This window comes from Lemur catta, chromosome 1, assembly GCF_020740605.2.
Source record: "Lemur catta isolate mLemCat1 chromosome 1, mLemCat1.pri, whole genome shotgun sequence".
In the NCBI taxonomy this organism is placed as follows: Eukaryota; Metazoa; Chordata; class Mammalia; order Primates; family Lemuridae; genus Lemur; species Lemur catta.
In genome coordinates, this window is record NC_059128.1 from 38,766,268 (window position 1) to 38,780,598 (window position 14,331).

The following is a 14,331-nucleotide window of genomic DNA, read 5'->3' on the forward strand; positions in this document are numbered from 1 at the left end:
ACAGATGTCATGTGCTTAATGCACTAAAAATATTCCTGAAAAGTTTCACACAAACCAAATTTTTAAAAATGGAGTTATGATTTATAAATACTAGGGAAACTAGCTATGTGAAGAACTACCATGATGAATCATTTTGTGAATCAAATGAACCATTTTGTGAATCAATCTTCATTTTTCAAATTATATCTTCTCATTCTTTCAGAATAGGTTTGAGGCATACTACAATGCATATTTTATAAATTTGAATTTTTTTTAATTTAATTTTTTTTTTATTTCAGCTTATCATCATGGGGGTACAAAAGTTCAGGGCACATATACTGCCCATGTCCCGCCCATCCCCCTGAGTCAGAACTTCAAGCGTGTTTGAATTTTTGTATTTGGGTTTGTGAAAACTGGTAGACTGAGCATTGAAACACATTAATAAAAATGTTTTAAAAAATTTTCACTTCAAAATAATTTCTGTAAAGTTTTAACAGTGTCTAAAATGAAATTTGAAAGGTTAAAAAAGTTTTACCATTTATGCCAAAGAGTACTATTACTAGCAGAAATTTACCTTTAACTGTTTATCAATTTATAGTTGTAGGATTTTAGTTCCCTCCATTAAAAAAAAAAGTATGTCCTAGATTATAGCATCTGCTGGCATTTGCTGTTTCAGTCATCCTATTACAGATGATTATAGAGATATTCGTAAATACTCTGCTATTTTAAAATTTATTTTCAGGTCAGTTTGAGAATTTTTAATTTTAATTTTATTTTAGAAACATAGACTTGTGGATATGTTTACTTACATACAGGATTTAAATTTATGCTGAATGTGTGCTGTTTGTATAAATGATCAGATCCGGATCCATCTACTTCTCTGGAAATTTCTAAAAACAAAGCAAAACTAGGAAGAAGGCAACAACTTAAGCAGTAAGTAAAAATTAGAAATTAAATACATTAATTATGGTAAGATGTTATAAACATTAATGGGACAAAACCACTTGTCTTTGAAGTCTTTGCGTATACATATTCCTATTACACTGGAAGGTTTTTACTTGAATTGTTTTCTAATTTCTCTCCTACTGAATGCATATACTAATGTGCTATGGATTATAATGAATGTTATTAAATACATAATAGATGTAATATGCGAAATTTATGTTTTATAGAAACTTTGAACAAAAGGGACACTTTAAATTAATGCCACCAACACATTTTATTGTGTGCAATGTATGCATTTTATATAAGGTTTGCCACAGAAATAATAAAACTAACAAAAGTGTGCTGAAAATTACTTTGGGGGGAGTGTAAAGGCATAATCCTTTCACACTTGCTTTAAAATGGTTAGCTCCCCATCATTGCACTAGTGTTACTTTTTCCTTTTAGTTCCTTTTGACCTTTTAGCTCCTTCCACCCTTCTGTCTTTCCCAGCCTAGAAAGCAGGTGTGGGAGGAAATTGGTTTCTTTATGAACTCTCCTTCCAGCCACAATCATCTCAGATTCACTCCATTCTCAAGATCCTGTGCTAAGCTTTGTGTCTGGATGAAAAACCTCAACACATTGTGAAATTTAATACTGCATTTTCATATGCTTAAATCTAATTTACCTTTTTTAAAAAAAGTTTGCATATTTCTTCCCTCTTAAGGGCCCACACATACACACAATGTGGAAAATCCCTGGAGGAAGAGTGGTAACACAGGTGCTTTGGAGCTTTCTGAGGGGGGCATTGAAGTCGACTTATGTTTCTCTCTTTTTTCCCCCTAAGCTTTAGAAATGTGAAATCTGTCAGAGAAACCCGCTCTGCATGGAAGGTGGACCCAATGACCTCTAAGCGGGCAAGCCTACCCCCTCACCACTAACCACCCCAACCTTCCTTTCTGAGATGAAACTTTGAAGATTTTTTTTTCTTCAGGAGGCCGTGACTGCAAACTAAGAATAGGGGAATCATCTCCACTGCTCACTGACCCTAACTCAGTGGGTCTCTGGCCAAAGCAGAAGAGCCGCACCTGAGGGGAGGGCGTTCACTCTGAGCACACAGCTTCAAGGACGTTCTGTTCAAATAGAAAGTTTCCAGATTGCAGCTAAAACTTTCACCCACCCAGATGTTTGCAGTTCCTTCCTGATACTTTTGGCAATAAAGGAGACAATCATTTCTCCTCAGGGCACTTGGAATTAGCAAAATAAACGTACTGTGCACATCCGAGTCTCCCAAGTCTTTCACGTTTTCACTGGGAGGATGGAGGGTACCTACGATGGTCAGACTCGAAGGCTTGAACTCTTAAAGTCTTTGTGTCTGTAAAACCTGAGTAATCATTCCACATATCACTGCGGACTCATTTCTTTTCATTTCTTGAAAAAGAAAGAAGAAAGAAAGAAAGAAAAAGATTTCCAGTCGTCTAGGCAAGTTGTAAGAACTGATTAACGCCCAAGAACGCGTGCAGATCAGCAGACTCAAGGTGGTGTAGACGCCAAGCGTGGTGGAGCAAGCCCAGAGGCGCCCCCAAAGTGTCGTTTCCCCGAGCGACAGTGTGCACCTTTCGCATTAACAAACAGCCCTTAGTTCCACAAGGGTTTCTCCCACCCCTATCGCGCCTCCCCGAGCCCCTGGCCACCCTCACCTTCTCTTCTCCTCCCCCCCCACCCCGGGCCCAATATCCCCTCCGTCAGGTGGGGTTGAGGGAGCTCGCAAGGGTTAATGATGACAGTCTGCGGCCAGGTGGGGCGCGCACACCCGCCCCCGGCCGCGGTGGGCGTCGGAGGTGGGGGGGCGCTGTTGGGGCGGCAGTGCGCCGGGCGGCGGGCGGGAGAGCTGCCAGGCTGACGGAGAGGCCGGCCCGAGAGGGGGCCGCTCGGTCGCCGCCGCCGCCGCCGCCGCCGCTGTGATGCGGAGCCCGCGCTGCGCGGGGCGGTGGAGTCAGAGCCCGGGCGCGGGAGCACGAGCTGCAACATCGGCACCGGCGGCGGCGGCGGCGGCGGCGCCTGCACCGGCTCCCGGGCCCCGCGCTGCGCTCTCCGCCCCGCCGCGCTCGGGGCCGCCGCCCCGCGCTCTCTATGGATGTCAAGGCGGCCCCCAACGGGGTGGCCACTATCGAGGACCGGATCCTGAGGATCACCGGCTACTATGGCTATTACCCGGGTTACTCCAGCCAGAAAAGTAAGACGCCGCGGGGCTGCCCTGCGCGGGGCGCTGGTGGGAGGTGGGCGCGCAGGGGTGCCGCGGGCGGGCCGGACACCTGCAGCCCTGCCCGCGCTGGCCACGCTACCCTCCCGGCCTGGGGGACCACTGGGGCAAAAAGTGTGTCCGCCGTCCTCGGTGCAGAACCGAGAGAGGGCTAGAGGGCCCCTGCCGGTTGCGCCCAGGAGTTTGGAAACAGTCGCAGCCTTGGGGGCGGAGGTGCGGAGGGGACCGTGTGAGCGCTCCTGACGGCCGGCTCACCCCTGGCTGATCTACGCCTGGAGAAGGCTAACATGGCTGTTCACTTAGCGGAAAGTCAGCCCTAGGGGCTACACGCCCCCAAAGCCCCTGCTGAGTGCCAGGCTGCGTTTGGGGCGCCGGGGACGCAAGCTGGGAAGCCTCGGGGGTGGGGCTGGCGGGGGCCGCCGACCCAGTGGTGGGTCCCAGCGCTGGCTGGGTCATCTTGTTCACTCGAGGCTGTTGAGACGTTGCCAGCGCGGGAATTACTCCTGTTAAAACGTTGGGAGGTTCTCCATCCTGGGCAGAGAAAAGAACCTGCTCAGGTCTCCGAGTCCCAGCAATTGGAGCCAGAGACCCGCGCAAAGGACGAGGGGTGGGTGGGAGGGTGAGGCGCGAAAGGTCCACCCGCCCCCGCCTCACGTCGTGGCCACCTCGGAGCCCAGAGCCCGGGGAGGCTGTTCTGTTCCATACCCGCTTTCTTCTGGCTAAGCGAGGTCATGCGGTGCGGATGCTTTCATGTTTCTGGACCAGTTTTGGTGGGGAGGGCGGTGAGGTGTGCGCTGCCCGTAGTCCTCCTCCCCCAACACACAAACCCACTAGCTGTATTTGCTGGGATTAGTTGTGCCAGCGACTGAAGTGAAGCTCATTTTTTCTCTGAATTGGGGGGTAGGGGGTTGGAAATAGCTAGCTGCGGTTTAATTTCCATGCAGGTGGGATTTTGCTTTTTCTTTATCAATGCATTTCTGTCGCCATAGATGGAGCTTAATTGATGTTTTTGCTGTTATTTTTACCAGAAGCCTTGGAAGCTCCTAGATGCATTTCTGATTGGTATTTTTCTGTGACATTTCAGGGTGCAATCAACGTTTGTGCGAAGCAGGGGACTCACACAAATTCTGGCACATAGATGAGAAAACACTTTATTTTTCATGTAACTTTCCCCTCTACCATGTTCACTCTCTATTGAATAATAATTTAAGAGCTTTGTTCCATGGGCTGTTCTCACACAGATATTTTCTAGTTTAATATGTCATTTGGTTTCAGGAAAGGCCTATCTGATTTGGATGGTTTTGGTCTAGCTGTTTTTAACATTAGAGGCCTACATTATTCATTTTTCCATACAAAAGTAATTATATAGTGTTAGAATTTTCTGGAAAGAAAATAATACACTGTTGAAATGCTCTTTAAAATCTTTGTATTAAAGACTCAAAACTTCTTTTTTCCTATTGGCAAAGGATTTCTTTTTTAACCCTAGAAACTTAAGTGAAGGCACTAATATACCTTGTGGAAATTACTTGTGTTTCACCTTTGAATATTTTAATTAGGAACCAAGGGATTTTGGTCGCTTAGAGAATGTTGAAGCTGTCTGTGAAATTACAAGACTCAAGGTGGTTTATTATTATAATTTTTATGACAATGGAACTTTGGCTAATAAAGAGCAAACCAAAAAGAATACTGAAAAAGTGACATTTTAGATAAGGACATGTTCATATTGTATTTTTTACTTGCTCAAATAGCTGCACATGCTTCATTTGCAATACAATAACACGACAAAAAAAAAAAAAAGGGAATAGCATTGGCCAAGGCTGTAACTGGAGGCTTAAAAGGATAAAGATGCATTTGGCATGGTTATTGGTGATGTACATTTGCCTAACTTCAGGCCAAAGAGTTTGGACAATGAAGGCAGAGAATCTCACAAGAACAGAGAATTATGTGATAGTCATGCTACTCTCAGGATGTTCATGCTTCCAGAGGTAGAGAGAGATTGCCATTTTGCACAGTGAGAGATTGGGAGAGGAGAAAGCTGGAGGAGGGCCAAAGAACCAAGCACCATGAAATAATCCTGTCCTAATGCAGGCTTCAAATAGTAAACAAACACATTGAAGCAAACCAGTACAATATGGTCAATTGATTTAGCTGTTACTAGGGATGGGCAAAAGCTTGAAAGAAGTCTGGAGAAATATATTTAAGAAAAAGATACAATGATGAATATCCATGTGAAGGCAATGTGACTTTTTCGTTTCCTGACTGGTTACATATAAAGCCTTAAGGATGGGATGATCTCTTGATATCTGTGCCATTTTAAGTAGATGGAGACTCACCTCCGGGAAAATGTGTCAAAGATCAGCCTTGTGTTAATGCATCCTGCTGCCATACTTGTACCTTATCTAGAAAATTCTAGTAGCCAGGCTTATGTAAAAAGGAAATATAATAGAATTCAGAGAAATGAACTTACTGTTATGGGTCACTGGGCTATTTATTTTATTTATCCTATTCAATTTAATGAACAGTTATTAAGCAGAAATATATATAACAAATCAGGGTACAAAGATGATTAAAGCATAGTGGCTAGCCTCCATTACTTAGATAGGGGACATAGATTAATTCACTCAACAAGTATTAATTGAGCACCTCCTATGTGCCAGAAATATATCAGAGAACAAGACAGACAAACGTATTTTCCTTTTTAGAGCTTAAGTTCTAGTGAGAAGAAACAAGACAATATGCAATAAACAAATAAATAAATTTGGTATATTTCAAGATGATAAATGCTTTTTGAAAAATTACAAGACCAAAAAAAAGGGATAGACTGTTCTGGGGGGAAGTGATTGTCACAATTTTAAATAGAGTGGTCAGGGAAGGCCTCATTGAGGAAGGAACAATTGAGCAAAGACTTGGGGGATGTGAGGGAGTTAGCCACACACTAACACTGGGACACTGGGAGGAAGGCATTCCAGGCAGTGTGAACAGCCAGTGCAAAGCTCTGGAATCAAGTACACCTGGTATGCTACAGAAATAGCAAAGGGGCCTGCATAGTGGAAGTGGCGTGACAACTGGGAGAATGGTTGGAGATGACATCACTGAAGATCCAGGAGCTCACACGAAGTAGGATCTTATAGGTCACTGTAGGTCCTTCAGCTTGTGTTCTGAATGAAACGGGGCACCTTTGTGGGGATTTGAAAGAATAGTGATGTGACTTGACTTACCTTTCAAAAAGATCAATCTGACTGCTCTATTGAGGCAGGGGTGGAAACAACTAATTAGTATGTTATTGCAATAACCTAGGTAAGAGATGATGGCGGCTTGAACCAGAGTAATAACAGTACATGTTGGGAAAGATGGTCAGATTTTGAAATTAGAACCAACAGGATTTCCTGATGGATTGGATATGGTATCTTTAAGAAAGAGAAGAGTAAAAGATGACTCCATCTTTTCTAGTTTGACCAAGTTTGAGTTGCCGTTAGCTGAAGTATGAAAGGATTCAAGGTAGAGAAGTTTGGAGCTGGGGAGAGTCAGGGGATAAGGATAACATTTTGGAAATGTTAGAAGTACTTGGAGATGTAGAGTAAGATTGGAGCTCTGATCGGAGACATAAATTAGGGATTTTCCAGCATTTGGATGGCATTTAAAGCCTAAGACTGGATCTCCAAAGAGTGAATAGAGAAGAGAAGAAGAAGAAGAACTAAACCCTGAGACACTCTGACATTAAGAGGTTGGGAGAAGAGGAGAAACCACTGAAGGAAAATAAGAAGGAGCTCCGAGGGAGGTAGGAGAAAAGCCAGGAACATATGATACCCTGGAATCCAGGGAAGAAAGAGTTTCAAGGGGAAGTGGTTAGCTGAGTCCATTGCTGTTGAAAGTTCAAGTAAAATGAAGACTGATAACTGACCACTGAATTTGACAACTGAGGACCATTGGTAAACTTGACAAGAATATTGACAAGAGCAGGTAAGGGAGGATAAGATGTATTAGAATGTGTAAGAGAGAATTAGAGGGAGGAACTGGAAACTGTGAGTACAGATGACTCTATAAGGATTTCTGTGCAAAGGAGAGCAAAGGAAATGGAGGCAATACGGTCAAGAAAGTTTTTTTCTTTAAAGATGGGAGAAATAACATATTTATCTACAAATGAGAATGATTCAATAGAGAAAGAAAAATTAATGAAGTTGAAGAGATAGGGTATGGAATCCAGGGCAGAAGAGAAGAGACATTGCTTTAGATAGGAACATGGATACAGGCCAAAGTGTATGGGGCAGGTTCTGGAAGGTGGATAACTGAGATGGTGAAAGTCTGTTGAAATTCTCTTCTGGCTGCTTTCATTTTCTCCAAATAGGAAGCGACGTCTCAGCTGAGAGTGAGGATGGGGGAGGAGGTAGTAGGGGCTGGAGAAGAGAGAAGGTGTGAATAGTTAAAACAAATAGGGGGATTGAATGGACTGGGGAAGTGCACTAAGGTTGTTTGGAAGCCTTAAGGGTCCATTTAAAGCTTCTGGTCACACATTCAAAATAAGGCCAGTCAGTAGGTTGTTTTATTTATCGACACAGTGAAGGCATGGAGCAAGTGAAGAGAAGGATTTAACCAGAGTTGCAGATTATCCAAAGGGTACGAAAAGTTAATAGGGGCAAGGGAGTTGTATACAAGGAAGGCATTATTATAACAATTGACCATGGAATTTAAACTTGGTAAGCAGAGAAGAGAGGACAGACATCAAGATAATTAGGAACAGTGAAAAGGTGGTAGGTTCAATGGCTTGGAGGTCTCAGTAGGATTCAAGACTAGATATAGCAGGTGGTAGTCAGAGCAAGGATTGTATGCTACAAGCACTTACTCATTTCCGTAAGTCAAGTGAAAGAATAAATTCATTTATGTTTTATTGTAGTCCAGTATTGATATTTTGGGAGTGAGCCTTATTTTTTGTGTTTGTACAAGGAGGCAGTGTGTTGATGTATAGTGAATTAAACCCTAGTAGTTTGGAAATTGATACAGTCTTAAACCTGCCAGCAACTTCCTCTGAGACCTGGGACACCTCTTTGTGGATATCAGTTTCCTTGTTTTTAAAATAGCGGGTTAAAATCACTGTCTCAGAATAGCCATGTAGTAAGTCAGTTTTGACAGCATTAAAAAAAGTCCCACCTCCAGGATGTATCTCACTCAATAAACTAGCACATTTACTGTGCCTCTCCTCACCCACCTTTGATCTCAGATAGTGACCACTTGTCTCTCTTTGTTCTGTGCCTTTGTACCTGTTGGCTTTTTGTTTCTTCTATACTCCATTAGTGACCAGGTTCTATGATTGTTTTCTACTGGTAGCTGCATATTGTAGTAAAACTTTTCCCCCTTGCTCTAATACCAGCTCTAACCATCCCACTCCAAAACAAACTCTACCCATTTCTGGCTGTTTGGGTTCACTGAGTGCTCAGATGGCTGCCATGACTTAGCATTTCCCAAGGTTCCAGCCTCAGCTATGCCTTCTCACTTTCTGCTTTCACTGAGCCAACTCGTTTAATCCCATGGCTTTACCATCTTCTTTGTGTCTTTGTGTCTGTATTTCTACTTTTTCTGAACCTAGATCTGTATTTCAAACTCCCTACTAGCATTCCTACCTAAATGTCCTCCAGGCATGTCACATATAAAACCAAATTCATCGCTCTGTCCTTAAAATGTGCCTTTTCCTTCTTATTATGCTTTTCAGCTTCCAATATCTATATCCAACCAATCGCCCAAGCTGGAAACCTGGAGTTACCCTCAACCTCTGCCCTTTCCCCTTGCCCTATAATCAGATAACAAGTCCTATCTATTCTACCCCAAGTAGGTGCTTTCCATCCCTACCTTCTACCTATCACATCCTTCTCTCAGCCTGAAGTCCCTCCAATCCAGCATCCACACTTTAACAACATTTATTTCCTCAAAGTGCAAATCCGTGCATCTCACATCCCTGATCAAATACCTGGAATGATTTTTTATTTTCTGTGGAATAAAATCCAAACTCCTTAGCATGCCACAATCTGAGCCCAGTTTATATTGTTCTTTTTCAGCACACATCTCCCCCAACCCCCCAACTGCCAAACTAATGCATGCTTAATGCAGAAAATCTGGAAGGCAGAGAAACAAACAGAGATTAAAACAAAATTACTCATAATTCCACAATCCAGAGTTGATTAGTGTTAACAGTTGGATGTATATCCTTTCAGTCTTTTTTATGCCCAGAGACACATGTGACTGGTTTTTATTTTGTATTAAACATTTCTCTCATTGGTCTATATAATTTTAATAACTTAATTTTAATGCATGTATAGTCTTCCATATATGAAAGCTCCAATTGTTGGATTCTTAATCCAGTGTTTCTTTTAAATCTCATATCCCATATGGTCTCCACACAGCCTGGTCATAGTCTCCTCAAGCAGCTCGTTGTTTCAGTGGCATTATTGTGCCAATGCTCTTTTGCGTCTTGGTGCCTTATTATGCTTTGGCCCAAATGCTCCCTCTCACTGTGTCTCCTTCATCACTCTGTGGAAAGCTCCTATTTATCTTTAGAGGCACGGTTTCAATGTGCTGTCCTCTGTAAAGCTTCCCAGTTGCCCCAGGCTGGTTAATCCTCCCCCTGCGCTCCTGTAACACTGTGTATTCACCTCTGCTCCAGCATTTAGCACACTATTTTGGGCTGTTTGCTTTGCACAAAACTGTCTCACCCACAGAGCTTGGGGAGGGCAAGGGACTTATCTTTATTTATTTATTTCATCTTTGGCAAATCGGTACCTTGTGGTGCTCAATAAAGTTTATTGTACTAATGAATGAATGATTTTAGTTCCCTTTGAAGAAATTGGAGAGTTAATTATTTTCACACAGAAAAAGAAGGAGTACATGATGGTAGCGATTGGATAAAAAGAAAAAAAATACCAGCAAGGAATAAATACCTAATTATAGGATGAAAATACACTAAATGGTATTTTATGATCATTTTACCTCCCTGGTTGTAACTTGTGCATTTGCATTTCCTTATTTCCTTCTTAAGGTTTTCTGTGCTTGAATGGGGGAAAATGAATTTTAAAAAGTATGGAGTAGTATAAAGTTATTATAATCATAAGAAAGAAAATGTGACTTCTCCCCTTTCTCTTTTGAAGTGGTTACCATTGGTTTGTGCTGCTATAAAGGGAATACCTGAGGCTAGGTAATTTATAAAGAAAAGTGGCTTATTTGGTTCACGATTCTGCAGGCTGTACAAGAAACATCACGCCAGCATCTGCCTCTGGTGAGGGTTTCAGAGAGCTTCCAATCAAGGCAGAAGGCAAAGGGGTAGCCAGTTTGTCACATGGTGGGAGAAGGAGCAAAGAAAGAGAGGAGGTGGTGCCAGACACTTTTAAATAACCAGCTCCCCAGTGAACTAATAAAGCTAAAACTCACTCATCGCAGGGAGGGCACAAAGCCATTTATGAGGGATCTGCCCCTATGACCCAAACACCTCCCACCAGGCCCCACTTCCAACAGTGAGGATCAAATTTCAACATGGGATTTGGAGGGGCCAAACATCCAAACCATATCAGTCTTCTTGGTTCGGTATTAATGCTATAACTCTTAAGCACTCTAACTGGAGTAAGTTATGAAATTGTCTCTTACTAGTAAAATAAATGCAACAAATATTTATCCCTGTTCATATTCTGTTTATATCCTGAAAGTAAGATTTATACCTCTTTATGTATGATAGATAGTGTTTTGTAAACAGCTACAAATAAGTACCATTGATATGTAGTATTGAGAAATATTTTGCAATATAGTTTTGAATTAGAATATATAAGAACATATCAACATATTCAGTTGATGCCAAATATCATTGCATATGTATTGATGTCAGTAGTTTTTATAATGTTTATTCTGATGTATATTTTGCATTTAAAATATAAATTTTCATATAAACTGGATATTTGTATTATAAAATACCACTACTACTAGCTAACACTTGGGCATAACATTAAGTTTCAGGTATAGTTTCTTTGGAAAGCTTATCTAAGATCTGATTTGAGGCCATGAGGTCTAATGTAAAGACCACAAGCTTTGGTAACAAGACCTGGGTCTATATAACTGCTGTGCTAACTTCCCAGCCTTTTAAACTTGCATAAGTAACTTAACTTCTCAGATAAACAATTTTGTTCCCATATAGAGGTAATGATAATAGTTGCTTCACAGGTAGTTGGGAGGATTATGTAAGATAATGTATATTGAGTGTCTGGCCTAATGTCCTATTCAATGTATGGAAGCTGTTATGATTATATAGCTATGAGGAAACTAACAGAATCAGTTTTATGATGTCAAAGAGGCTTGCTCACATTTTCCTTGTAAGTAAAATGGTTTACCACATATTTTTTCCTTCATATTCAATATTGTATTTTGAATTTTTGTTATTAAAAAATATGTTACAACAATGTTAAAGACAATTTACAAATTATCCAAGTTCACAGTGGTTTTTATTTTTGAATGTTGCCTTCTATTCATACTCTTTAACCATTTCTGCCTTGCCTGATGCTGTAACCAAAGGGGGTAGTCCTATCTGAATTGCCTCTAGGGATAGTTCATTTAAAATGAGCTGGAGGCCATTTGTGATGAGTTTATTCCAAATGGGCTAATCTAAAAAAAGAAGAGGCAGATCTAGAGCATGAGTGAGTGCCAAGATGGGTCTACCTGTCTGGAGATGCAGGTACCCAGGCCCCCAAAGGCAGTGAGGGTGGAGAGGAGAGTAGGGAAAGGGAAGGGTAGAATCCCAGCTGAAGATGGGTAGCTTGGGGTGGGATGAGGTGAAGATGGGATAGGGACAGCAAAAGGGTAGGGAGGAAGTGAAGGCTGAGTGTTAATTTGGGAACAGTCTATTGGAAGTAGCATTGTTCCTTTCACATGTGGAGCATTAAAGGGACACTTCTGTTTTTGGCTATTACATAGCAGCAAACATAACAGACAGGCTATTTCATGTTCTATTTTTAAAAATATGTAATTATGTTATAAACACATTTGCATATTTCTACATAGTCTTCAGAGTTATACTTTTTAAAGTTATAAAGCATTTAACTACTTCCAGACACAGAAGAAGATAAAGGAAAAGGAAAAGGAAAATAATCTTGTCACCCTAATGCAACTACTTTTATTTTAGTTAATTTCTTTCCAATTTTCCTATCGCATATATGACTTCACTTCAACATCTCTAATCATCAGGGAAATGCAAATCAAAACCACAATGAGATATCACTTCTTGATTTATTGACAGTTATAAATGATAGTGTAGTCATAATTCTGATATACATATGATTTTTGTGCCCTGCTTTTTTTCTACCTAACATTTTAGGATAAGCATTTTTCATTTATCTGCTTGGAGCGGCTAGGATTGGATTCTCTCTCCTTTCAGAGATCTTGGCTTAAATAATTTGGGCAAGCTGGTTCTACATTATTTGAGACTAAACAAAATGAAGAGACCTGGAGTGTTAGTGGTGTTTTGTTTGGTTTCTAGTCATAGGATTCCACTTGCACCGGCTTAAGCAAAATGGAAGTTATTGAAAGGATACTGAGGGATCTCTCATGGGTTTTAAAGGCAGGGATAAACTGGTGTAAGCTGGAAGCAGGTCTTGGAGGGTTGCAGGAAAAGCAGAAAGCCTTCTTTCTTTGTCTCTCATCTCTTTTTTTCTGGCACATGTTCTCCATTCTTGTCTCTTGCTGCAGGCTGGCTTTCTCTATTTCCTTGTCCAAATGGTCAAAAATAGCCACTGCCAGCAGTTCCAGTGTTTAAGTGTCCTCTATTCAAGAGAGCAGACAGATTGAGGAAGAATCTCTTACTTCTAAATCCAGATTCCTAGGGAAAGGGACACTTTGGCCCAATTTATGTCGTATACACACTCTTGATCCTATTGGCTGTGGTTGTTTGCGGCAGAGTTAAGTTATCCAATCATGGTTGCCAGAGGCTCTCTCCTGTTACTCTATGGACTGTGGGAGAAGAGGGATTTTCCAGAGAAAAGGAGCAATTGGTTGGACATCAACTTAATGGCTATTTGGTTCACAGAGCCTTGCATGACATTTTTTTATATAAAATCATAGGCCTCAATCAAGAGCCAATCTGTTCTTTCTTCTGGTCCTGAAAGCCCTTAGAGCAGATCTAGGTAGTATTTAGTGAGGTTATATCTACTGTATAATCCTACAAACTGAGAAAATCCAGGTGTCTGTTTAGAGTATAAGTCCTTGAGAGTTCTGTTTAAGAGTGCCCAACCAGCACTGCAGATTGCTTAATAAGCTTTATTAAAGTGCCACTGGTTATATCAAATTTGAAAGACATACTTCTTTTTCTAGGTCAGATAGGGCAACACACCATGTCCTTCAGACTCAGTGTACAGTCATTGAGGATGATGCTTAACATTGTATATTTGAAACAGGGATTGAAAATTACACTATTATGCAGTTTGGGTGGGATTTGCTATATTAAGACCTGGGCTGATGCCAAGATAGCACTAGTGAGGTGTCAATAATGGTTTTACGGCCCTGAAAACCAGGCATGCTAAGAATTATTTATGCCTTGTGAAAGCTGAGATTCCTAAGGGTGTTAGAGTCTGCAGGTTTTTGCTGCTGATACCTTACTAAACTCCAAGTCATGTGCCTTTGGCATCTATCTTGTGTTTTTGTTGACACTCATGTTTAAATTTAGGCATTCTAGAGGAAAGATCCAGACTGAGTGAGTTGGGAGCCATTTGGAGCACCATCTTCCCTGCTGGAGTTATGGTTACAGGGTCTAAAGGAGTGATATACACATCTAAAATGACAGTATTATTTAGATGTTTAGAAGTTGAGAACTTTAAAAATTATGAGCACCTGTGGATGGAGGTGCTTGTCTTTATTTATTTTTACTTCAGAATATTATGGGAGTACAAACATTTTGGTTACATGAATTAGTTTTGTACAGTTTGAGTCAAAGCTGTAAGTGTGTCTGTCCATCACCCAGATAGTGTGCATTGTACCCGTAAGGTGTGAATTAATCCATTCCTTCCTTCCCCCTCCCACCTGCTTGATTTCCATTGAATTTTACTACCATTATGTACAGGAGCTGCTTGTCTTGTCTCTTTCTGGGCCACATCCACGTAGCAGCCATGCTGGTCTTTCAAAAGCTCTCACTGTATCATGCCTTCTGGTTA

General features: G+C 41.4%; 1 protein-coding gene across 1 annotated transcript in view; it reads left to right on the top strand.

Moving 5' to 3' along the window:
* The first annotated feature begins 2,755 nt into the window (after positions 1 to 2,755).
* The window catches only part of SLC35F4 (solute carrier family 35 member F4), a 207,605-nt gene continuing 196,029 nt past the window's right edge, over positions 2,756 to 14,331 (top strand). Inside the window, exon 1 of the mRNA XM_045554878.1 lies at positions 2,756 to 3,136. Coding sequence (XP_045410834.1) covers positions 3,034 to 3,136 — 103 coding nt within the window. The 5' untranslated portion in view covers positions 2,756 to 3,033. The remainder of the gene's footprint in view (positions 3,137 to 14,331) is intronic.